General features: G+C 51.4%; 2 protein-coding genes and 1 non-coding gene across 12 annotated transcripts in view; 2 read left to right on the top strand and 1 right to left on the bottom strand.

The window, feature by feature from the left end:
* Nucleotides 1-13,240, top strand: part of pcnt (pericentrin) — a 28,877-nt gene extending 15,637 nt beyond the window's left edge. For 3 of the 7 annotated variants that reach the window (XM_081710317.1, XM_027018691.3, XM_081710313.1), the window contains 26 exons: nucleotides 1,357-1,589; nucleotides 1,767-1,886; nucleotides 2,039-2,059; nucleotides 2,608-2,844; nucleotides 2,978-3,142; nucleotides 3,271-3,423; nucleotides 3,718-3,882; nucleotides 4,097-5,065; nucleotides 5,796-5,966; nucleotides 6,060-6,524; nucleotides 6,617-6,719; nucleotides 6,820-6,989; nucleotides 7,075-7,269; nucleotides 7,427-7,594; nucleotides 7,721-7,916; nucleotides 8,676-8,898; nucleotides 8,999-9,149; nucleotides 9,270-9,932; nucleotides 10,042-10,206; nucleotides 10,342-10,485; nucleotides 10,775-10,921; nucleotides 11,017-11,243; nucleotides 11,330-11,394; nucleotides 11,504-11,687; nucleotides 11,789-11,919; nucleotides 12,803-13,240. In XM_081710317.1, the coding sequence (XP_081566443.1) occupies nucleotides 1,357-1,589; nucleotides 1,767-1,886; nucleotides 2,039-2,059; nucleotides 2,608-2,844; nucleotides 2,978-3,142; nucleotides 3,271-3,423; nucleotides 3,718-3,882; nucleotides 4,097-5,065; nucleotides 5,796-5,966; nucleotides 6,060-6,524; nucleotides 6,617-6,719; nucleotides 6,820-6,989; nucleotides 7,075-7,269; nucleotides 7,427-7,594; nucleotides 7,721-7,916; nucleotides 8,676-8,898; nucleotides 8,999-9,149; nucleotides 9,270-9,932; nucleotides 10,042-10,206; nucleotides 10,342-10,485; nucleotides 10,775-10,921; nucleotides 11,017-11,243; nucleotides 11,330-11,394; nucleotides 11,504-11,687; nucleotides 11,789-11,919; nucleotides 12,803-12,846 (5,675 nt within the window). In that variant the 3' untranslated portion in view covers nucleotides 12,847-13,240. The other 4 variants (XM_081710318.1, XM_081710314.1, XM_081710315.1 and 1 more) reach the window with 3 other exon arrangements.
* A 2,009-nt stretch (nucleotides 13,241-15,249) lies between these two features.
* trnak-uuu (transfer RNA lysine (anticodon UUU)) lies at nucleotides 15,250-15,322 on the top strand. The gene has a single exon. It is a non-coding gene; the product is annotated as a tRNA-Lys (tRNA).
* Nucleotides 15,323-15,488: 166 nt separating this feature from the next.
* Nucleotides 15,489-22,226, bottom strand: atg9a (ATG9 autophagy related 9 homolog A (S. cerevisiae)). 4 transcript variants are annotated; one of them, XM_027018708.2, is made up of 16 exons: nucleotides 22,074-22,226; nucleotides 21,689-21,831; nucleotides 21,323-21,453; nucleotides 21,174-21,217; nucleotides 20,931-20,995; nucleotides 20,617-20,766; nucleotides 20,374-20,515; nucleotides 19,429-20,177; nucleotides 19,172-19,325; nucleotides 18,462-18,641; nucleotides 18,134-18,373; nucleotides 17,746-17,984; nucleotides 17,438-17,555; nucleotides 17,132-17,327; nucleotides 16,791-16,933; nucleotides 15,489-16,701 (listed from the first exon to the last, which is right to left on the bottom strand). In XM_027018708.2, exons 3-16 carry the CDS (start codon nucleotides 21,423-21,425, stop codon nucleotides 16,693-16,695), a joined length of 2,532 nt encoding a protein of 843 aa, XP_026874509.2. In that variant the 5' UTR covers nucleotides 21,426-21,453; nucleotides 21,689-21,831; nucleotides 22,074-22,226; the 3' UTR covers nucleotides 15,489-16,692. The 4 variants fall into 4 exon arrangements, 3 of the variants coding, with proteins under 3 accessions (XP_026874509.2, XP_026874508.2, XP_081566438.1); XM_027018707.2 differs by lacking the exon at nucleotides 22,074-22,226 and having other exon boundaries at nucleotides 21,689-22,067; XM_081710312.1 differs by lacking the exon at nucleotides 22,074-22,226 and having other exon boundaries at nucleotides 15,489-16,609; nucleotides 21,689-22,067.
* Between the last annotated feature and the right edge of the window lie 2,414 nt (nucleotides 22,227-24,640).

Here is a 24,640-nt window from a genome sequence, read left to right as displayed (position 1 = left end):
CAGTTTTGAATGGTGGCGAGGGAAGCGGTCACCATGGGTCGGTTTGTATCACGAGTTGTGAATAAAAGTCTGTGGCCGGCCGCCAGGTCTCGGGCGGGGCTTTGACGCTGAGTGTGTCCCTGCTCTGTAGGTTGTCCTGCCGTGGCGGAGCAGAGAGGTTTGTCGCTACTCTCGGCGGGACGTGAACTTGCTCCTATTTCAGTGCAAGCTAACTGCTTCTCTCTTTGTGTTTGTGTGGTGGTTTGTTTTTCTTTGCTATAATTCTGGTTCATTTGTGCTGTGCTGTGCTGAGTTTTGGTGTGTTGCAGCCTAAACTCCTAAAAGTTTGTAATAGCCCTGAAATATTGGGCACAGATCCAGGGTTCAATGTTCAAAACGTTTTCTCCCAACTTGCCTGGTGGGGTCCTGAACCAAATTTCTACTGTCCGGAGTAAATGTATATTTTAAAGTTTCATTTGCGTATAAATAAGCAAACATTAAAACACACACACACACACACATATATGTGTATATATATATATATATAATTACACCCACAATATACTTTCACTGTCATTCTTCTTTTTGTTGTAAGTATTCAAAGGTTTCATAACAAACATATTTCTCTCTTAACCCTGTGATGTGCTGTTGTGACTAACATGGTCAACTTGGAAGTGGTCGTCACTGTTCATCTGTCATGTACACATGTCCAGTGTTCCCGACACACTAGTGGCTTTTTCGCTGCTGTACACAGATGTGACAGATTTGTAGTTCCAACAACAAAGAGCCAGTTTTATCTGCCTTTCTAGGATATTCTCTACAAACCTTACAGGACATCTCAGGTACTGAGGGGTCAGAATCGACGCACGAGGGAACAAAACTGTGCTTTGCTTCGTGTTTGTGCTTCGCCGTGTTCTTGCACATCTCACTGTAATGTTGTTTGTCCACAGATATCATTGGCTTGTTTTGGATGCATGCATGGATAAAACCCTTTTTTTTTTTTTTTTTGCATGACGAGGGGTTAAGTATTGAAGTGAACTGAGTTTGGCATCTGTTACGTTAACACATTGCACTGCCACCCCAACATGAACTGGCCCAACCAGGCAAGGTTTTATTTATTTATTTATTTTTTATTATTGTGCTGCTGTCCCAACGTCATATTTGACTTTCCCCGGGACTTTGGGTGATTTATTGTTGAACCCTGCAGAACTTTATTATTGTTCCTTGTTTGTGCATTATTAAATGCAGTTTATTTCAAGAATGCACAGGCTGAGATCTGCTGCATGACTCCTGTCGCGTGCGTGTGTGCGTGCGTGCGTCCACCTGGCTTTCTGCATCTTGTGGCGGAGCCTCACCTCCCCTCTCACCCCTGGGCAGCTCTGTTGGAGGAGGCGGAGCGTCTCGGGCGGGAGCGCGTGGACGTGCAGCGGCAGGCGGAGAAGGACCGCGGTGGGCTGGCAGCGCGCCTCCGTCTGATGGAGCTGGCAGCAGAGGAGGCAGAGGGGCGAGCCCAGCAGCAGCATGAGCAGCACCGCACACACACCGACGACCTGCAGCAGCACATCGCCGCGCTGGAGAAACAGCTCAAGCACCACCGCCAGTTCATGGATGTAAGGACGTGTGCGTGCGTGTGCAGTTAAAATGGGAACTTTCTCTCATGGAATCTGAGAAACCACCATAGATTTAAACATCTTTCCAAAAAGTGCTTGAAAGTTCAAAGCCCCGCCCCGGCATCGCTGTTGAGGGAAGACTGCGATGGTTCTGCACTTGTGCCTTGTGTTTTTCAGGAGCAAGCGGTGGAGAGAGAGCATGAGAGGGATGAGTTTCAGCTGGAGATCAAGAACCTGGAGGCCCAGCTCAGGCTACCCACCAAAGGTCACTGCACAGCGGACAGCAAAGGTCAAAGGGTAAGTGGCCCAACTCCTACCAGAGCATCGTTTTAAAGGGCCAGAGTCCACGCTGGCCTCATCAACAACGCGTGCGGTGTAGCAGTTTGAAGATGGTTGTGTCTATCGTTGACGTTTGCTGTGTCTTTTTGTCCTTTCAATGAACCCTGTAGATTGAGGACTTGGTTCTTCAGGTATGTTGTCTAGCCGTTGACCAGCTAGGCTCATCTCTGCTTCTGCATGGCCGAGATTTGACCCGGTAGATGTCCGGCACGAGTGCTGCATGTCGCTGCTCTGCTCTGGCTTCTCTTCTGCTTTTGGTGTTTTGTCTCCCGTACGATAACTAGCGCCTTTGTTTAAGCTGGCACTCGGTTTCTGCAGCGCACTGTACCGTAGCGTCGGAGCAGGGTGTGCTTCGTCTGTGTGCGGTACTGTGGAGTTGCTCCACCTCATTGGCTGCCGCAGTAGAACGGCTCCACCTCGTTGGCTGCCACGGTGGAGTAGCTTTAGTCCCACTGGTCAACACCCTGGTCTGTGCTTTCCTCCAGCTGCTGTCCCCCTGTAGATCGTGCCTGTGTTGGCTGTCGCGTTAGTCGTGCTCTGCTTCCGACTCCCTAAGTTGGGAAGTTTTAAAGTGCGACGTGTGCAACTCCGTCGGCCAACTCCGACCGCACCATAGTGAGCTGCGTTTTAGTGTCAGATCCCAGGCTCTGCCGTGACTGCTCCGTGATGTTCCCATCAGGTGGAGAGCCTCCAGGCCCTGCTCAAGGACCGGACGGAGGACTACGGTGCCCTTTTGGCGGCCAAGGAGCATTGCAACCAGGAACTGCGGGATCGCGACGAGGAGATCGACAAGCTGGCGTCCCGCGTCCGCGAGCTGGAGCAGGCCCTGCTGAGCAGCGCCGAGGCCACCAGGGCTGTCCTGCAGCTGGAGCAGGACCTACAGAGGACCCGCAAGAGCCTGCAGGACCTGGAGCAGGTCAGCTACAAGCTCGTGGTCTCTGTCCACCCCATCAACCTGGAATGTCTCTTCCAGAGGATGTGTTCGTTTCCAGTTTTGTGAATGTGTTTACATGTCATGACTCATAAGGGGTCGGTCGGTCTGTCTCTAGGATAAGGAGTCTCTGCAGCAGCAGCTGTACTCCAGTAAACTCCAGATGTCTGCTCTGCAATCCAAGCTGGATGAGACACGGCACCGTGTCCCCACCACTGTGGACCCCAGCCTCCGTCAGCAGCTGGAGGAGCTGCAGCGGGACTTGCAGAGCAGAGAGCAGCAGGTGTGTGTGCAGAAACCCCGGAGAGCTGTAATGCTGTCTGAAACTCCCTGAAATGGGAAGTGGGAGAGGTTAGGGTTTAAAGTGAAGATTTTTGTGTTGGGAGAAGAAATAATGCTGTGTGTGTGTAGGTGGAGCTGCTACTGGAGCAGGTGGAGGAGCTCCAGAAGACTCTGGCAGTGAGGGAGGAGGACACCAGACAGATTACACTGCAGATGGAGCTGAACAGCAGACAGAGCAGAGCCAGTGAGGAACAGCTCCAGAAGCAGGTCACACAGCTGCAGGTGTGTGTGTGTGTGTGTGTGTGTGTGTGTGTGTGTGTGTGTGTGTGTGTGTGTGTCGATACACACGATAACGATGTTTCATAATTGGACACTGAGAAACTAAACATTATGCTCTTGCATGCCAGTGTAGAATTTTGCCACTCTGGCACAATTTGTACAGTCATGTGTGTATGGTCACACACTAGTTGTTCTGGGGTGAGCGTGTGTGGTCACGCACTAGTTGTGCTGTTGGGCGGGGGAGGGTTTCAGTTATGGTCTGAATGTTCTGTGCTCTGAACATTTGGTGGTCTGCAGGAGACCGTGAGCTCACTGCGCAGGCAGCAGGAGGAGGCGCAGGGGGAGCGCTCGCTGCTGCAGCTCCCTGTAGCTCTGCTGGAGGAGAAGAACCTGGAAATCGACCACCTCAACCAGCAGATTGTCCACCTCCAGCAGGAGCTGGACACCACCAAGGACAACAAGGTCTCAAGCACCGTTGGCATATTTATATAAGTACTAATAAGTGTGTTTACCTGATACTTCTGGCTTCTTTTTTTCTGACTTGCACGAGTGCAGAACATTCCTAATCTCTTCAGATTACTTCAGATTGGGAATGATGATCTAAATATACTGTACTGTTTCTAATGAGCGGATTGCTTTTGGTTTCGTTTTGTCTAATCCTTGTTTCCTCTGTCAGATTGTGGAGGAGACGCAGGTGGAGATCGAAGAACTGCGTGCTGAGGTGGAGCGTCTCCGCGGCGACCAGGAGCGCTTGCGTCAGGCCAAGGAGGAGGAGGCGGAGCAACTGCACGAGGTCATCCACAAGCTGCAGGAGGAGCTGCAGCAGCTGGAACCTGACCGCCACGAGGTCAGCGACCCGGGAGCGGACAGCCCTGAGTCGTCAGACTTCCCCTGGTCTCCGCGGCCCCAGCACGGCCCCCAGGAGAGCCTGTGTCACGAGCTCAGCAGTCACACGCTGCAGGCCTCCCGGACCAAGCTCCGGGAGCTCCAGGCTGACCTGGAGCGCTCAGCGGAGGAGAAGGAAGCGCTGCAGAGGCTGCTCCTCTCTCAGGAGGAGCAGTACGGACAGCAGGTGGAGGCGCTGGGCCGGAGCCTGGCGGAGGAGAGGGCCCGGCTGGCCCTGCTGGAGCAGGAGGTGGCGGAGCTGAGGCAGCAGCTTGCTGAGAAGATGGTGGAGGTGGAGGAGCTTCGGGACCACGCCCGCCAGCTGGAGGACGGAGAGAAGGCCGGGCACGCCGCCCTGGCCGACTCAGCGCTCCGGCTGAGGGGTGCGGAGGAAGGGAAGGAGGAGGCACGGCAGGAGCTGAGCAGACTCTGCGCGGAGGCACGGAGGGATAAAGAGGAGCGGGAGAGGCTGGAGGGAGAGGCAGCGGAGCTGCGGAGGAAGTCGGAAGCGAGCTGGAACGCCGTGGCGGAGCTGGGGGAGAAGGTCCGGCGGGGCCAAGCAGACGTTGCCACCCTGGAAACGGCCAAGAGGGAGCTGTACGCAGACAGGCAAGCGCTGAGAAACCGCGAGGGACGACTCCAAGAGGAAATAGAGAAGCTGAAAAAGGAAGTGACGTCAAAGACCGAACAGATACAGGAACTGAACGCGCAGCTGGAGGAGAGGGCAACCAGACAGGAGGAAGTACATAAAGAAGTTCTGGTGAGATTCTTGTGCTGTTTCCATGCGTCTCTTTACTCTGACTGCCATAATTTTACACGCATGGTGTGCTAAACACAGCACACTGCCTCTCAAGTCATGTTTTTGCCCTTTAGGGCTGTTTGGGGGTCACGATCGCAGCCTTTAGGGTCTCTGGGTAATCGGTCACAGACGCGCGACCTTCTGCTTGGCATAAAGTTCAAAGTGCAGCTCAGAATGGCCGACCTCACGAAACGTCCTCGTACAGGAAGTAAAACGCGAGAAAGGGGAAACTGTTTCAGCCAGTGCTGTTTGCCGTGTAGGCTACGCTAACCGGCTCCGGGACGACCTGCAGCCGGCACGGCGTGCTCTAGAAGGGAAGAGCAGCTGCTGGTGCTTTGGACCTTCTGTAAGACCCTGACAGTGTCTCAGCCTGGCGCTGTTCAGGTTTGTGTGCCAGGGAGCGTCTGGTTTGAACTGAGCGTCAGGTTCCAGTCGCTCCAACATGCTGAGACACCTGCTGCTTGGAAAGGTCTTGTTTTAGTATGAGGCGTACATGACGCATATTTTTAAAAATGTTAGGTGGATGGCCTAAGGGGAGGGTCTTGGCCTGGTTTTTCAAATACACTGGCCAGTGTTATCTGCCCTTCTGAGATCTTTGATGGTATGAGAAGCCCAACCCTGATTTGGTGCTGGTTTGTGGGGGGGCGTGGTTTATTACTGGTGCTTGTCTTATGTGTTGTTGCTCCCACAGACGTGTGCAGAGGAGACCCTCGCCAAGGCAGAGAGAGCTCTGCGTGAGAGGGAGGAGCAGTTGGTTCGTCTGAGGGCGGAGCTTGATTCGCTGAGGTCGGAGCTAGCTGCCGTAAAGGAGGGGCTCAGCACCAGTACAGAGAGAGCTGATAAGCTACAGGAGGAGGGACAGGTGAGTGGATGACATGGACAAAACGGTGCCCTTGGATGGTTCGTTAAGAGGGACGTGCGGGAGTTCCATGATGTGCGTTTGTCACCCATCCAGACCAAGGACCGTGCCCTGGCTGATCTGGAGGTGCACAACCAGCACCTCCGGGCCGAGCTACGCAGCCTGCAGGACGACCTGGCCGTGCAGGAGGAGGAGCTCGCCTACCAGCAGAGGGAGTTGGAGGAGCTCCGCCAGCGCTACGAGCACGCTGGCCCCAAGCGCGAGCCCCGCTTCCTGGAGGGCCTTTCGCGCGACGCCTCCCTCTCCTCCCCGGAGGCGCTGCGGCAGATGGACTGCAGCGAGGAGCGCCCCTCGCACCTCCACGCGTCGCGTCTGTCAGAGCTGAGTGCCCTGGAGTTGGGCGCCAAGCCCTCGCCGGCAGAGCGGCGGAGCAGGCCACGCCGGCCGCCTGCCCCGCCCCCTGACGCAGAGCCGCCCAGCACGCGCTCACCCTCGCTCTCCACACGCTCGCTGTCCGTCTCCGAGAACCTGTCTGTTCTCGATTCGCTGGACACCGACAAGGTGATCGTTTGGCACTCAGTTACGATCCTGAGAGAACTGAACACATACAAGCGGAAGTGGTTTAACTTTGATGGCCTGGTTATATCCTTTAGATGCGAGAGGTGGAGAATCTGGATATGACTCCATCTCGCTCTCCGCTGTGCTCCACCTCCCCTGTCTCTGTGCCTGAGTGGGCCAGCGACGGATACGGCAGCAGTGAGTGAAACACACACACGCTCTTAATTACGCTCCTGTGGCTGTTATTCCAGTGACTGCCTGTAGGTGGCGGATCTGAGTCTGTTCTTGTCTGTTGTAGACGTGAGCTCGGAGCTGGAGGCTAACCTGAAGCTGGAACTGGAGCACTCGGAGCGGCTAGACGCCCACTTTGTGGAGTACCTCCGCTGCCGGGGCATGCACCCAGCCCCCCACCCCGACGATGGCGCCGCCCGCAGCCTGAGCCAGGAGTTGCTCTCGCCGGAGCTGCAGGTAGGCGATGGTCTGCGAGACGTGTGGCTCGCGTGCCGGTCCTCGCTGTGTGACGCATGCTGACGAGCGTTGATGCCGTCTACAGGCTGTGCTGAAGCGCGTGTACCAGGAGAGCTGCAGGGTGCTGTCGCTGTCCCATCGGCCCGCCCCTCCCGGACAGCCCCGCCCACAGGCTGAGGAGGCCCCACCCCCTTCCTGGCAGCAGGAGAGGCGGGCTTTGCAGGAGACTGTGCTGTCACTCAGGGAGCTTCTCTGCAGGATGGCTGCCCATGAGCCCAAGGTCGCCGACCTCCAAATTTTTATTTATTTATTTTTTTAAAACCCAAAACATTGTTTTTAGAACTGGTATAGATTTCCTAACTTGTCTACAGTTGCTATTGGAAACATTCTCGTCACTAAGTGAGAGAAATGTGTGTGGGGGGTGTGTGGCTGTGTAGGCTAACGATGAGGTTGACTGGCGGCGGGAGCTGCTGCAGGCTGTGCGGAGTGTGTTTGACAGCGAGAGGAAATGGCTTCACGCCCAGTTCCAAGCAGTCATGGCAACCAGTGCTGGCGCAGACCACACCTCCCTTGTGGAGCACCTGGAGAGGCTTCTCCAGAAACAGGTACTGATCAGAGCGCGAGCGCGCACACACACACACACACACACACACACACACACACACACACACACACACACACACACACACACACACACTCCAACTCCCTTCCCTTCTGTCCTCTGCCCCCAGGAGCAGCAGCAGAGGGCTTCCCTGGAGCAGTTGCTGGCAACTGACCATGCCAGTCTCCTGGCTGAGGTCAGCAGCCTGCACACACAGCTGCACGCGTGTACCCTGCAGAGCCAGGAACAGTTGCGTGAAATGCAGGGTTCCCTCCATGCGGCGCAAGAGCGCAGCGAGCACACACAATGGCAACTGCACACACGAGGTGAGCCCTTCATGTAACTGGGACAACGTCGAATCTGTGCTCTGACCTGTGACTGTGCGTACTACGAGATGGTTCGCCTGTCCTGAACCAAAACAAAAGGCGTCTCCAGACTCTCTGTGCCCTTCAGTAGGACATACCCTGTGGGTCATACCCTGTGTTCACATTAGATCGTTGTCGTTACCTCAAGCTTGTCTGTTTTGTGTTTCACTGAATGCTGTCTAGTTTGCTGAAGTTCTGATATCTTGTGCAGTTATTGCATTTTTAATATAGCTAGATTTCAACACATGAACTGAGGATTAATCTCTGTGAAATCTTTAACTTTTCTTCCTGCTGAAAGGTTCATGTTGTGGCAGTTTGTTAGCTAGCTAGCTATCAGATGCATTGGTCAGACTACAACAATCGGGACTGTTTTCAAACACTATTGTTTTTTCTTGGTATTCTTTGCACATGTAAATGTCCATCTTTTTATAGGATAAGATATAAACTTGGTTTATCTTCAAAGCTTTTCAGAACCAGCAGGATAGGAATATGGGTGGGAACAAACGTTTGTCCAATTTGATTGGTCCCAGCACTTTGCTTTGGAATGTAGAGATCATGCTTACCTACTGTAAACCTGAGATGGTGCTAATGTGATCGATATGATTGAGCACCTGTTGTACGAACCTATGCTTGGTTACAAGCTGGTCCTCTGTTGACACCTTGGCTCAGGAGTGCGTGGTGAATAACGGAGGTGTTGTGGGTGACTGCTCTGTGCCGTAGTCGAGGAAGTGGAGAGACGGTTGCAGCAGGAGCAGACAGTGGTACATGAGCTGCGTCACTCTCTGGAGGAGGAGCAATCCCGAGGGGCAGAGCAGCACACGCAGCTGGAGGCGGAGCGGAAGGTGGTGTCTGAGATGAGGGCGGAGCTAGAAGAGAGTCGTCGGCAGCTACATTTAGCTTGTAAAGGCAGAGAGGAATTACAGAACCAGATTCTTCAACTCCGGTAAAACGCACACACACGCTGCTCATTCTTGTCTCACACTCTTCTTGGCCAGGATTTGTTGTTAAAGGGTGTGGGGATTTTGTGTCTGCCCGTCTTGTAGGCTGAAGCTGGAGAACAAGGATCGGGAGTGCCAGGCTTGTGTGGAGGACGTGGAGAGAGAGCAGACCAGAGTCAAACAGCTCCAAGAAGAACTTCACCACGAGAGACTCAGCGGCCAGCGTGCACTTGAGCAGAGCACGCACACGCAGGAGGTGCGTCACACGTGCGCATAATGACAATATACTTTAATCCAACATGTGCTTCTGTTCTGTGGTGTGTGTAAGTGTAACGGTGCTGTGTGTGTGTGTGTGTGTGCGTCTGTCTGTCTGCAGTCTCTGCGCGCCTCCCTGTCTGAGCAGGCGTCGCGTCTGTGCCAGCTGGGCTCGGAGTTGGAACAGGAGCGTGTTGCCACTAGCAACCTGCGCTCGGAGCTGCAGATGGAGCAGTCTCGCTGCGAGGCGCTGCTGGCCCACGAGCGTGAGCGCACAGAGCAGGCCCTGGTGCACCTCGATGCCGAGCGTCAGCGCGCCACCCAGCTCTCGGACGCACTTTCACGCCAGGCGCAGGAGGCGCGCGCCCAGGAGGTAGCCAGCGCCCATGACGGGAGGTTCATCCACGATCTCCGGGCCCAGCTGGAGCATGAGCGGAACCGGTCGGAGGAGCTCGCCACCACCATGGAGGAGCTCCGTGCCCAGGCGCTCCAGGGGAGGCGCAGGCAGGAGGAGGAGGCGCACAGGGGACAGGAGGAGGCGAGGAGGCTGCGGGAGGCCCTGGAGGGTCTGCAGATGCAGCGGGAGGAGGTGGGCCGCAGCCTGGAGGCGGAGCGCCGGAGGGCCACGCAGCTCCAGGTGGAGCTGGACGAGGTGAAGGGGAAGATGAAGGACGTGATGGACAAGGAGAGGGTGCGGGAGGAGAAGAGGGAGAAACAGCGGAGGCAGGAGATACAGGAGCAAGAGGACAAAGAGAGGAGGCAGGAGCGCACCACGGAGAAGCTGGTAGGGGGAGGATTGTGCGTGTGCTTCCCTGGCTGGAAGCTATGGACTTGTGATGGACATGCCATTGTACTCAAGCCAAAAGTAAGTGTGCGTCTCTGTGTGTGCGCAGCGGGAGCTGGAGGTCCTCCGCGAGCGCGATCAGCAGCATGTCCGGCAGCTGCAGCACACCCTGGCTGGCCTGGAGCAGCAGGAGAAGAGGCTTGCCTCGGAGCGCCTGCGCAGAGCCCTGCCCACCTCCGATGAGCCCCGCCCTGGCGGACACGCCCACACGCAGGTGGAGTGCACACTGGCGGTTCTCCACCAAGGGTTCATTGTACACACTGGGCTGCACAGGCCAGGTGTTTAGAGAAAACACTGGTCTGTGTGTTCCAGTAGGAAAGTGAACTGGTTGGGTGTGGGTGTGTTCTAGGAGTCCTCGCTGATTGAGCGCGTGTTGAAGGAGAACTCCGAGCTGGCGGAACGTCTGTCGTGTCTGAGTGAGGAGAAGGTTTCCCTCACACACACAGTATCCTGCTTGGAGAGGGATCTGCTCAACTTCAAACGTAGTGAGCAGGTACATCTCCCAGGCTCTCCCTGGAAACGTGTCAGGGTCTTGCATGCACGCGCGTGCACACACATCCCTTCACAGCTTTTTGTGTGTGTGTACCTGTTTCACAGTAAGAGGGGAGCAGAGTTCCTCTCCTCTAAGGCTCATGGAGCATTTAGAGCTTCAGACAGCTGGAATGAGTCCAAACCTATTGGTGTCCACTAGAGGGAGACAGAATGAGCATGAGAGTTATGAGGCCATCCTTAACAGGCCAGAGTTGCTTGCGCTGAATTGTGGGTCTTGGTGTTCTGTGCAGACAGGCTCGTCGGCGTTGGCGGAGAAGCTGTCCTGGCAGAAGGAGAAGGTGGCTTTGCAGACGGCGCTGCACAGGGCTGAGGCCGACCTGGCCAGGGTCACGGCTGGCATCGAGAACAGGGCCGTCCCTGACCTGTCCAGCACCAAGGTGACTCCTCCGAACCATTCTCCTGCCTACGCCTCATCCTCCCAGTGGACTCTGTAGTGAAGCTCACCCTCGTCTGTCCCCGCTCCCGAGCGCAGGTGCAGCGGCTGTATGAGAAGTACCTGCGTGCGGAGAGCTACAGGAAGTCTCTGGCCTACCAGAAGCGTTACCTGCTACTGCTGCTAGGGGGTTTCCAGGACTGCGAGCAGGCCACGCTGGCGCTGATCGCCCGCATGGGTGCGCAGCCCTCGCTGGGTCCCGCCCACGCCCCCACGCCCCTCAGCCGCTTCCGCAGTGCCGCCCGTGCCCTCATCGCCATCTCCAGGTAGGGCCGCGGGACTTCCTTCCCCATGCGAAACGCGAGGTAGCGTCACCGCTGGGATTTGATCTCCTTCTCTTCTTCCTCCTCAGACTGAGGTTCCTCACCAGGAAATGGCAGAGGGTGACGAGGAAGAGCGCAGGAGGGAGCGGCGCAGGTGACGACCGTGGCTTGAAAACCCACAGTGCTCGTTAAAGTGAAATAATAAACTGAAAATGGTTTTGAATGTATTGTAATTACTGTGCTTCTTTGACACACTCACCCAGCTCTGAGGACAGAGGCTCTGAAACCACAGCATTCTGGGGCTGCTTTCAACTCTCCGCCCACCCGTGACCATGTCATCACACAGAGGGGTGTGGTCTCTCCTCTGGTGGCCACCCATGACCACGTCCTCTCACAGAGGGGCGTGATCTCGCCCCCAGTCAAATCTCCCTTCAGGCTGCACAACGGGTGAGGCCGGCGTGACCAGGGCTTCTGTCCCCTTCACCAGTCACTGCAGTTACACCCCAGGAGCCGTTTGGCTGATGTAAGTTGACCCATGTGGTTTTCAGGGGAGGCCCCGGCAGCGTCTCCACCCTGGCAGAGCGCACCCTCACGCCCTCTCAGGACCAGGAGCGCTCCTTGGCTGAGTACATCCAGCACCTGGAGAACGTTCAGCAGCGTCTGGGAGCCATTCGACCAGGTAAGGGCCAGGATGCACCGTGATGCTTCACACCATCACACCTTAACAAGCTTCTTAAGTCACTTCTGTCTGCCAATCTGTCTTTCATAATAGTAATAGCAGTAATCACTTCTCTGAACATTTTTGTATAGAGCATGGTCAGTTATTGCATACATTCTCTGTAGCATTAGGTGTTCCTCTTGGTCTCTCCTTATACTGACCCCTACTGGACATTTCAGTGTAAATCACTCTGAACTCTCAGGTTGTTTGGCTAACTGCACTGGCGAGTATGAGTGAGGGACCCCTGGTCCCTTTAAACATCTGTGTAATCACGCGCCAGCTCTCAATAGCAACACTTTAACAGATTAAAATCTGGATCTTGTCTGGTAATTCAGACCATCGGGTTACTTTAGAAAACATGTCCTGTTGCATGTCCGGAGTAAATGTGACTGATCACACAATACGGTCATTAGCTGTGGGGTGGGTGTGGAGGGCTTTAGGGTCCTGTGAGGTGCTCCTGCAGTCGTTCACACGCTGCCGTCCGGTCCCGTCCAGCAGTCCTGCGCGAGGCGCGCAGACGGTCTCTCCCCGATATGATGGGCTTTCGGCAGAAATGGTTGCTCGAAAATAGAAGCTGGCTGTATCTGAGTTGCTTATCGCCGGGTTACATGTGGCCCTTAGGTGAGTGAGAAGTCTCGGGGTGCTGAGACCCGACTCCGCATGCTCCTTCACCGCTGGGCGAGGCTACGTGCGCCGTCTTGTGCCGTCAGTCACGTTTCACTCTCTCTGGCCTGGTGGCACTTTGGCTGTAGATGGGAGAGGCACTGAGTGGTCACTGAACGTCTTCTGTACAGTGCTGGGAAGGTTTTTCTCATCATGGCGGTTTTTCCTCATTGCTCTCTAGGGTCCCCCTCCGTGCACTCTTATTCCAGAAAATCTGACCGGTGAACAGCCGAGTGGGTCACACATGGCAGCTTTCTGTTCCTGCCGTGTATGTTCTTTATACACGCGAGTTGAGGTACTTGATTATTTTTGACATTTGTTTTATTGAACTTTTTTTTTGTCAACCTCAAACTGATAACACTGACCACCCAAAGTGTGTTTGGTAATAGTGCGAGCTGTTTTATGCTTCTTCCGAAATGTTTCACACACCAGACGGTCTGTAAATGTTCACCATGGTTGTTATTGTGTAGATTACCTGTTTTTTACAATGTTAGCACTGGAACCTGTAAAGAATCATCACCGTTATATTGTACAAAGGTGCACGTTTTGTAAACTTTTTAACTTTTTTTATGAAGCTGCAGCATTTCTATGTAATTCAATAAATATTTTAAGATTTGGAGTGTGTTCATTGTGTGTAATATTGTCGAAGTTGGTCAAAATTGGTTATAGTTAAAGTATAAGAAATATCCTGCGTAATTATGGGTAGTGTTGGCGTTTTAGCGACTATTGCTACATGCACTTAAGCACAGCCAGGTGCTCACAAAAATTAAAATCCTTTTAATTTTAACTAAAGGTGTGGACTTTGAAAATCCTATGTGCATTACAAAAGGTATGAATAAGATTAATCTAAAAAGATGACATACAGCTCTGTAAAAAATGAGACCACTCCAATTTTTTCTTAAATCAGCATTTCCACAATTACAGCAGCCCTTCCATTCAAGTGTTTGAATTCCTTCAGACACCTCATTCTCCTTAATGAAATGCTGAATAGGTTGATCACCTGAACAAAATCCCATTCTAACAAGCAACAGGATAAAAACCACTGCTGCTGTCATCACTATTCTCTTGTTATAGAACCAGCTGGATAGGAAAAGCAGTGCTAGGACTACCCAAAAATTAAGTGTAGTCAAACTACAGCTCCAGACCGTGACAAAAGAGTTGAAAAAGGTTCTTAATGACGAAAAGAAGGGTTGCTTCCATCCTGATAAAAAAAAAAAAAAGAAACTATGATTCATAAGAACAAGGTCAAGCAGCAAACACATGGAACAATAGCTACAGACTGGCGGAGGTCAAAAACGACTGCCACCTGTGATGATCGCTACCTTATTTAAGTGTCACTTAACAACCGCAAGATGACGTCAAGTGTGCTACAAAAAGGATGGCATGCAGCAGCTGGGGTGAATTGCGCAGCGGGGACGGTGCGAAACAGGCTTCTGGAGGCAGGGCTGAAGACGTGCAGTGCTAGAAAAAAGCCCTTCATCAACGAGAAGCAAAGAAGATCCAGACGAAGTTTGCAAAAGGCCATAAGGATTGGACCGTAGAGGACTGGAGTAAGTCCCTGAGTGCAATTTTCAGTTTTGTCTAACACCTAGTCATGTAATGGTTAGACAGAGACCTGGAGAGGCCTACAAGCCAGAGTGGCTCGCATCCACTGTGAAATTTGGTGCAGGAACGGTGGTGATCTGGGGCTGTTGCAGCAACGCTGGAATTGGGCAGATTTGTCTGTGTGAAAGACACATGAATCAAGCCACTTACAAAACTGCTGGAAGAAAACGTGCTTCCTTCTGCTCTGACAATGTTCCCCAACTCGCATGGCTTTTTTTTTTCTTCAGCAGGACAATGCTCCATGTCACACAGCCAGGTCAAAATGTGGATGAGGGACCACCAGATCAAGATCCTATCATGGCCAGCCCAGTCTCCAGACCTAAACCCCACTGAAAGCCTCTGGAATGTGATCAAGAGGAAGATGGTTAGTCATTAGCTGTCAAACAAAGCCGAGCTCCTGGAAGTGGCATATCCAGGATGAGTGTGAAGTTATCCAACAGCATGCCAGGATGCATGAAAGCTGTGATTTAAAAATCAGTTATTCCACCAAATATTTTCTTGACGCACCCCAAGTTGAAATATTAGTACTGTGTTTATAAATTAAGGAGCTTGCTTTCGTTGCAGTATTTGTATATTGGTCATTTTCATTGTAATAAATAAATAAATCTCTAAAATACAATATTTTTTATCTGGAATTTGGAAGAAATGTTGCCAGTAGCTTATGGAATAAAACACAACTGCTCAGTCTGGTCAAGCGCATACCAATCACTATCTCTCTAGCGTAAGTCCGCTGGAGTCTGTCTAGCATCGCTAACGCTAAATGGCAAATACAAGCAGTTTGAAGTTGAAGGCGCTGTGTGTTACCCTGGGGAAGAACAGCCGCTTGTATATGAGCTCAGCTGGCGCATGTGTTAACGTCAGAACCTGAGACTTAAGTTAATTCTGCTTCGGGAAGTGTTAGTCCCGTGGCAACATTTCCATCCCCGCACAATATTTAACGACACGGCATTTTAAAATGATATTGTATCAATATTGGCGGGGTTTTTTTTGTTCAAAATGGCAGGCCATGCTACCTCTGCCAGAGCCCGGATAGCTCAGTCGGTAGAGCATCAGACTTTTAATCTGAGGGTCCAGGGTTCAAGTCCCTGTTCGGGCGGCTCAACCTTTTCACATGGAAACACTTAGCAGAGTATTTGCAAAATATACTTCTGCGAAACCTATTGGTAGCCTTTGCTTCGTTCGTGTATGTGGTTTAATTGCAAAATCCATTTCGTATTAGATTTACCGAATATTTGAGGAAAAAGATTTCAGTACACAACTGCTTTCACTGCACAAATTATTAAACATTTTAATGATGAATTTACAGCTGTACAAAATTTAAATATACAACACAGTCTATAAAAAGGCAAAATATATATCAACGGATGAGGACATGGTATATATGGTTGACAAGTTGGCTCAGGTAACAAATCTTTTCAAAGTCTACCTGGCCAACTATAAAATGATGCACAATGATAAAAAGGTCAAGAATCATGCACAGGTTTCCTCTCGGAGACGTCGTAAGTAAGTGCTGTACACCAGTGTGAATCCTCACTCCTAAGTACTAAACCTTTAGAATTCTTTATAACAAGAGCTTCCTTTTCGATGCCTGTAAACCATCTTTACCCACTTTTCCTTTGCCAACTCTTACAAACACGACTTTGTGTAATGTTCACAAAATGCGACTTATGATGAGAGCAAATAAAAACTCTGAAACCTCCTGTGGATTAGAAATGAAGTTTAAAGTGCATTCTTATTTTCAAATCTGTGCAAACCCTAGGACAGAAGAAAGCATGCAAATCGGACTGCGGTGTCTTTTCCAGGGCCATGCTTGGAGAAGTGTCAGTGGCTTGCCCTCAAGATAAAAACTAGATTTGCTAGACAATAATCTAGTGTTTCAAAGTTTTCTGTGGCACAGGACGTAGTTATAAATGGATTTAAGACAATAGATTAATAATCATGAAGATACTCGAGCAATGGATATGCATTTGTTACTATAATGGAAAGAACTAAAGAATGTCAGTTTAAATAAAAGTTTATGCATTTTTATCTTACTAATTTGAGCACACACTAGTGCACCCTCCCCCTTCACCCATCTTAAAAAACAACAACAATAAATGTAAATTGCAGACAAATTTAAATAAGAAGAACAAGTGATGATGCAGTGGAGGGAGGATAATGCATTACAGCCTCAGACGTCCCCTATACCCCAGAATGTGGTGGCAGAAACATCCCAGAACGACGTGCCTGGAATAAGGTGGTTATCCCAGGACGATGAAGCTGATGCCACTTTGTCAGTGAAAAGGAGGGGAATGCCGTCGCCTTCATGTACGACTCTCGAAGGCATTTACAAGTGCGTCAGCCGTTGATTGTGCAGGGTGTGAAGCAGGGTCCAACCTCAGTGCTGCCAAAGAGTGAATAAATACACACGTCGCTGGAAGGTCGTCACCGTTGCATGTCTAAACTACGCTGTTGACAACACGCCCGTTATGTCACCTAAAAAACAATCAACCAAACGTAAGCCAGGGTTAGAGCTCCACCCAACACTCAGGTTTGCAGTTATGTGAAGTTATGCTCCTCCCCACCTTATGAATCTGTGGTGGGAGTTTGTCCTCCAGCTCCTCTTCCGGGACGGGATCGTGGTGCCGGCTCACCGGTGGAGCCTCAGACCAGCCGCCCATCGGCACCCGGGGCGTCCTCTGAAGCTGATGGCTTCCGCACAGAGTATCTGCACAAAACGATCACTTCTTATAATCGTGTTCGTCAAGCACTTCTGCCCGCGGCACTGTGACAACACAGGCCCCTCTTCACAAACCCGGTCTGGTGTCCTCACCCAAAAGTCAAAAGGTTGCAGCCGGCAAACTCGAGGCTGTCATTACTGTTTGTCAGCTTGTCAGTTTAGCCTGAAGGGCCCCGGTGCCGCTACCTGTGGTCCCGCCGTAGCGGCGTTGGCTGCTGCTCTGGAGTGCTGCCCCCTCCTGGTTGGGAGTGGCGGTGCAGGGGAAGGTGCTGGAGCGCGGGAGGTGCCGGGCGGCCTCGGCGTCGTCGTGGTCGCTCTCGTCACTCTCCTGCCTGTGCCAGGTGTGTCGCGACAGCTCGCCGTGGGACTGCTGCTTGTGCAGCTGAGGCAGGAACACGCACGTTAAGCCTGCACGCACCGCTGTGTGTGTGTGTCCGCCTGCATCGAGGCGACCGCGTCACGTGTACTGTGTTTCCGGGCGCACGTCTTTACCTCATGCATGTAGAGGGCGTGAATGCTCATCTCTGTCGAGGCATATTCTGATAGGACCATGCTGGTCAGCTGACCCTCCCACGCGCTACTGCCCGAACTGACAGTATGAGCATCAGTCCTACGAGACAGGAAGTGAAGACGTTAAACGGGTAAGTGGCGACCAACACTCTCCCATTCCCTCTGTAGCTCCGCCTCCTAAACCCTCCAGTTATTGGGAGAAAGATTATGAGTGATCATCTTTTCCATGATAAAAGAAGCTAAATCTACTAAATCTACTGAAGATCTACTAGATCTACTGTCTCTCGCACCCTGAGCCTGCCATGGCGTGGGCCCCTGGCCCCGCCGCGTGGTCGGTCCGGGGCAGGCGTGTGGTGGTGTAGCTGTGCCGCAGGTGCACGCTGGTGCTGAGCGGCGAGAGGGAGCGCAGGACCGATGCCCCCTCGCTCATGCCGATGGACAGGTGATTGATTAGGGAGGCTTCTCGACCCAGGTGTAAGGAGGCCAGGGATGGTGGTCCGGCCAGGAGGTTTGCAATGAGGCTTCGAGGCTGGGGTTGGGAAGGCAGGCACACACACACACACACACACACACACACACACACATACAAAATAGTCTTGGGTAAACTTGTTAAACCGTGGTAGTGCATAAGACACCGTTCCTAAAACATTTCAAACCTGACTGCAGTTTGGCACATACCTCAGACTCAGACTGCAGGGAGTGGGTGGACGCCAAAGCATGAGCTTCTGACACCGTCCCTTGCTGCCCTGCTGTGGCCTCCCGGTGAACTTTCTCTTTCAGCTGGCTGATGAAATGGGTGCTCTCCCGGGGTGGCTGCCACTGAGGGTTCGTGATGGCAAAGTGCATGAGCGACAGCTCCGTCTTCCCGTCCTCCGCCTGCTGGTAGATGGACGCCTCCGTTTTTCCCGCAGACATCCACTGCAACGCACCAATCGGAGTTTTGAGTCATAACCTCCGGGGGGAACTCGTCAGGGTTCTAGTGTCACCTGAAGAGCAGGGTCCTCACCGCCGGGTGGCCGTGCTGACGGACGTCCATCTGAGCAAAGGAGCAGGTGTCCCCCACACCCACCACCTCCACCGTGAAGTTCCGGAAGAAATCGATGATCTCCAGGGACTTGCGGCGCAGGCAGAAAATGAGGATGAAGGGCGTGATGAGAGGACTCAGCAGCTCCTCGAGGATGAACACCTGCCACAGAGGAAATAGAGGGCGCAGCACCACAGGTCAAAAGGCCAGGGGGGCGGGGCACGAAGCACTGCCATTTGAACCTCCTTAACACCTGGTCTTCTGGAAACGCCATAATTCATGCTTAGCCACCGGCTACGAAGACACCGGCACTAGTTTTGGGAGAGGACGTGATGGACGCATTTTGTTAAGTCTGGCTTTATTTTGTGCTACTATGTTCGTGACTGTTTACAAAAATTAGACACTACTCGTCACAATTTGAACAGAGCAAACAAGATAAAACGAATGAAATATACGAATATGCGTGACGCCACCCGAGTCCTCCACAAATATGTGGACAGGAAATGGTACAACACATCTCTCCGTCTCTGGAACCTGAGCGAAGGATTGGCTGGTAGACATGACCTGCACATGCATAATGACTGGACTAGTGAAGGGAACTTCACACAGTGGGTCATGTGTGCTGCCTCCTTGGGGTTTCTCTGACGTAGGTGGTGGTGTGGCTGATGGCATGGGTGGTGGTGCTTGCTTACTGCTTTGTATTGAAAGAGCTGAGCAAACTCATCTCTGGTCTCGTAGCGATGGGCGTTGCCTTGCCAGTGGTCAGGCATGTAATGGATGTGCGCTAGAATCACCTTGAGCAGCTGCTCTGGGCAAAACACCATATGCTTGTCGGGAATAAATGACCTGCAGACACACACACACACACCCACACACACAGAGCAGCGAGGCCGATCAGCGCCGGCATCAGGGGCGGATGCCCCCGGGTGCCGGCGCAGGTTCTACGCACCTGCACACCGTGATGCACACGCCCAGGAGCGTGATGCTGCTGAGCACGTGCTCGACGGCCAGCACGTCCTCGTCATAGATGGTCAGCGCGATGAGCACGGCCAGGATGGAGCCGGCGAAGAACGCCACGTTCTTGGCCACCACAGCCAGCAGCGGTGACACGAAGCAGTTCATGTACTTGGACGAGGCCTTGTAGCCCTTGTTGAGGCGCGAGGCCAGCTCGTGGTCCAGCTCGTTGAAGTGCCGCAGGTAGCAGCGGCCGTAGAGGGACCAGCCGCGCGCGCCCAGGCTGCCCGGCTCGCGCTTGATCACCTCCGTGTAGCTGAAGAAGGCGTGGAGGGTCTGCCAGACCAGCACCACGGGGCAGAGTAGCAGGTTGGCCACGCCGATCCACAGGATGCGCGAGCTCAGCCTCTCGGCCAGGTCCAGCCGGTTGCCGCCGCGCTTGTACTCCGCTTTCAGGCTCCACTCGTTCTCGAACAGCGAGCCGGGGCCCCAGAAGAAGATCAACTCGAAGTTGTACTTGAGGCCACGGGTGTAGAAGACAGAGTCGCCCAGCAGGGGGAGCCGGAAGCGGACGGGCAGCAGCGACTTGTTCACCATGGCGACCATGTAGTTCTTGAAACGCAGGATGCGGTGGTAGATGTCGAGCTCGGTGAGCTCTTTCTTGTGGATGCAGATCTGGTGCTCCTTCTGGATTTCGATGATCCGCGACTGCACTTCCTGCCATGTGAAGTTAGGAAGGTCCGCCTGCAAAAGTCGAGACAGGACACGGTGCCGCGGTTTGAGCAGCAGAAGAAGAAAAAGAAAAAAACAACAACACACTCAAACCCCAGAACCTGACGTAAATAAACTCAAATCCTCGGATCCACTCAGAGCACTGCGAAAGCCCTCACGTAAGCACGGCGCTCACATCAGCAGACAGACAGCACACCTGCGCACTCACCATGCACATTTTCAGAGCGTTTGTGTAGAATGATCGGATCTCCCAGTAGCAGCAGACGTTGTAGAAAAACTTCACCAACCGATGGAGCCAGAAGACCCCCGAGATAATCAGGATGAAAATGACCAAGACATTATCACGGATCCTGAAACAGCAGAGAACAAGAACACGCACATCAGAGAAAACACTGACAATTATCAGTAAAGGAGTTTTCTTTTTAAATGCTAAAGAGTTCACCGGACTTACCGAGCACTGCACACATCCACTGGAAGAAAGGCGTCTGGAAGCGTGACCTTGGAGGAGTCAGTATGATTGACAAACTTGTTGGCAAAGAGGATGTCGTAGTCTACACAGTTGGCCAGGAAGACGGTGAACGTCACCACAAATACCAATTGTCTGAAATAAAATTGACAGCGTATATATTTACAGTCACCTAGAAAAGCTCAGATTGCAAACGGCTAAAGAGCTAGAGCAAGAGTGTGGAGAATGTGTTTGTACCAACTCAGCAGGATGTGGTGACGCTAAACCTTTTTTCCTGGTGAGTAGTACTTTGTACTTACACAAGCTCAAAGATTTCACCCAAAAGCATGCACGTGAATCCATTCTTCTGGTGAAGATTATAGACGTTAGCAAAAGTTAAAGAGAATTTGGTACTGGTGCTGACGGCTGACTCAGAAGGGAAGAAAAATCATCATGACTCATCATATCGCTTGTCATAAGTGTCTTAAAAGTCTCTTAATGGCACCTTAAACAGACAGCAGATGATTACACTCTCATTATAATCACTCCTGCATAAAGGATATTCTCTGGAAGAAGAGGTCCAGGTTTTCAATGTGGTGCCACTGAGCTAGAGAGAGAGAGAGAGAGAGAGAGAATGAGTCCGGGATTTGACAAAAGCACGCAAAAATCGGCTGGAGGTCAGACTGCAACAGCACGACAGGTGTCGCCTTACATTTCGCCCCCTCGGGTACATGGACCAGCAGATTCTCCTCTCCTGGAGGGGAGTCGCTATAGGACGCCTCCAGCCGCTGGTACTCCGTGTCAAAGTGGGCCATGCCGCAGCCTGCCGCGAGAGCCTAAGGACTGGACACGAGACAACGCACGCGTGTTATGGTTTCGCAAACTCCGATTAGTGTGTGTGTGTGTTGCGGAACTTTAAATAAAAAGAAACACAACACGACAAGGTTAATTGGTTAACCAATATGAAGAAAAGATCAATATGCTAACGTGGCATGCAATGACATCTTAATTAAAGGGCAAGCTGAAAACTACTGACAGTCGCTATGAGCCACGCACAAGGGAAAGCTGCTCAAATTACCTCAGAATGGGGCCAAACAAGCGGGAGCTGCCGTCCCACAGTTTCTCTCTGCCATGATCTCCCGTCGACTCGAATAATCGTTCGGGTATTGCGTCGCGTGCATTCCGGAGTCACGGAGCGAGCGGCCTTCCCGCGAGCTCGTTCTGCGGAAGGAAAATGCGCGTTCGTTCCGTTTTGCGCTTCAGTCCAGCCGTCCTTACGCGTGGCCCACAGTACACAGGCTAAACGTTACGCCTCGAGCATAAAAGAACCGACAGAACCCCCCTCCCGGTTGTAGTGACAGCTTCGGTAACGTACAGTAAACAAGCGCAACACCAGCGGCCCAGTTCAGCCTTCCAGAGCAATGCAGAAAACCCGGGCGGCGCCTGCGCGCTTTCACGCCTACCGTCTTTTAGGAATGCGTTTCCGCAGCGCCTCGCCGTGACTTTCTGCTGAACATTCGTTTCCCTTTTGAATCACATTTTTTTTCGGGGTTTTTTTTTTTTCCAAACGTTTGGTTTCGTTTCTAAGCGGCACGATAGCCACTTATCGCATCTTTTTTGGGTAATCAGCGACCAATCGCGTGCGAGTTCCCTGAGATGGACGTGTGAATTGACCAATGAACTCCAGAGGGAGGGTGTCCCCCGTGGCCAAGCGCGGAGAGCTGGCAGTCTGTGAAGCAACATGACTTTTCCCACGTTGTTGTGGGTTTTTCGTATGGTATTAGTGGGATAAAATAACCCCGTCTCTTTTTCTTCAGTTTATATGGGTGTGATGAGAGCCCTGTCCTCTCGTGATTGTGAAGTTCTTGTGATTGTGATATTCTACATATTCTACGTTGGGTATCTTGTGTTGACTGTGAGGCCACTAGAGAGAGTTCTTTTATTTGATCACGTGCATTTTGCATCGCGGATTCTTCGTCGTTTTTCACAATAATTTCGATGTTTAAAGATGTTTCAAAGAATTTCAGAAAGCAGACACGTTTCTCGTGTTAGTATTTGAAGGATGTTGCTTTGAATTTAAATTATAGTCACTTCATTTAATGCATGCGTTACTTTGTAATCCCTGTATGTTATACGGTCAAAAAACTTAGCATAACCTAATATTATAATATTAAACTCAGTCTCCTGTGCTGATCATTCAGACAGACTGCCCACTTGTAGATAAACATTTTATTATAATATTTGTAAGAACCACCTTCTTTATTAAAGCATTTCACTGATTTTTTATTAACAGAATAACACCTCCGTGCATTTGGTCTCCATAAGGAAAAAAAAAAACCCATCAGGTTTCTAAGTGGACCTCCTAGGTTGGACACTGATGGAGAGACGTGGGTTGTCTCTGTGTTCTCTCTGATCACCACACTCATGCTCTCCTGCTTTGGAGGGTTTGTAGTATGCCAGGGTGGTACTCATGCCCAGTCCTGGCCCAGAGCCCGGGTAAGGCATCTGCCCGGGGGCCCTGCTGGGACCAGACGAAGCCGCAAGTGCCGCTCGTCCCCGGCAGCAGAGCCCAGCAATCTCTTCTACTGCATATTCATGACCTACAGGAAATGCCATGACAGATGGCCTTTTATTTTGAATTTCATCCTATTTGTCCCTCTGGGTTTCCTTAATGTCTTACGTACAGAGAGGCCAAAAGAGTTGTCTTTCCAGACCCATTCAAGTTGAGTTTAGTCAGTTCATGATGATTCTCCATCGCTAAACCTGCTGTGTTGTCCAGAATTAATCTTTGCCTATCCGGTCTTTTCAGAAGCTGTCCATAAAGTTTTAAGAAATTGTCCATAACTTTTTCATGGTCTGAGAATGTGACGACCGTCCCGCTGTCCATATTTGGTCCATGATCAGTGAATTTGGAAACTGTCTCTGTTTTCTACTGCTTAACTCTCAGTACAGTATGTGAGAGAAGACATAAACGATGGTCTGCCCATGTTCACCTGGTCCGTGTGCGCATGTGTGCGTGCTGGCAAAAGTGCATGTGTGCTGCAGATGGTGTGCTTTGGTCTTTGGCTTTGGGTCTAAAGGCTGTCATGATCATAAGAGCATCTCTGTAAACACATTTCCCACTGACCCACCCAGACAGTGACAGACAGGTTATAACACTGCCATTATTCTGCCCAGCTGTGAAAGCACACCGTAACGCTGCAGCTACAGACACTTCTTTATTCCCTGTTTGTTTGTTTGTTTTTGTTAGTTTCTGTTTTTTTTCTATATTTATACTCTTTCTTTCATTTCTTCTGCACACATCATCAATATAATAGAAACCTTAGTTACAGCATGTCAACCTGGAGGGTGTGTGTATGTTTGCCTGAGTGCGTGTTTAGTGTAATAACACTCAGCCGCCATCTGTGGCCTGAACTGTTACTGAGTGTAATCTTGACAATGGGCCACTTTCATCAGTGGTTACGTATTTCCCACCTCAAGCCTGCCAGGATTTCCTTCAAACAAACCGGCTATGTTAGGGACTGCTCGACAAAGATTACCATTCATCCTAAACTAAAGATTTTCTGTCCACAATTCTCATTCCCACTGTAATTTAATCCAGAATAAAATCTCTATTGAAAAGAGTTCAAGGAGAAAAGAATATTTTAAAGCCCAGTGACACACATGCTTATCGAGTAATGATTACGAAGCCTCTTTGAGAGAGTGTGTGTCTTGGGAGTGACGTGAGGAGTGGGATGTTTCACCAATATTTCTAAAAATTGTGTCTGTATAATTCAGACTGTATAATTTTTTAGAAGTGCCTAATTGGATCTGGATGGATTTGGATTTGAAATCAGTTTAGTTAATCTTTAAATAACACTATTAGGATGAAGTACACTAATTACATTTTTGAGCCATCAAACTCCCATACTAGTCTGATAGCTCAAAACTAGCTTGCTGTCCCAATGGCAAATATCACTGATTGACACCAAATAGATAATGATAAGCATATTGGTATTATTCAGAGTCAGACATCTGGGACAGAATGGGT

This window comes from Electrophorus electricus, chromosome 3 (assembly GCF_041902795.1).
Source record: "Electrophorus electricus isolate QZ-2024a chromosome 3, ASM4190279v1, whole genome shotgun sequence".
Lineage (NCBI taxonomy): Eukaryota > Metazoa > Chordata > Actinopteri > Gymnotiformes > Gymnotidae > Electrophorus > Electrophorus electricus.
The sequence above is the reverse complement of the archived record's forward strand: the minus strand, read 5'-3'. Positions and strand labels throughout refer to the sequence as shown.

Coding starts and splice junctions, on each gene's coding strand:
- atg9a (XM_027018708.2), bottom strand. CDS start 21,425: ATGGCCCACTTTGACACGGAGTACCAGCGGCTGGAGGCGTCCTATAGC. Junction 19,326..19,428: donor GTGTGCATCACGGTGTGCAG/GTGCGTAGAACC, acceptor GTGTGTCTGCAG/GTCATTTATTCCCGACAAGC. Junction 18,642..19,171: donor AGCTCTTTCAATACAAAGCA/GTAAGCAAGCAC, acceptor CCTCTGTGGCAG/GTGTTCATCCTCGAGGAGCT.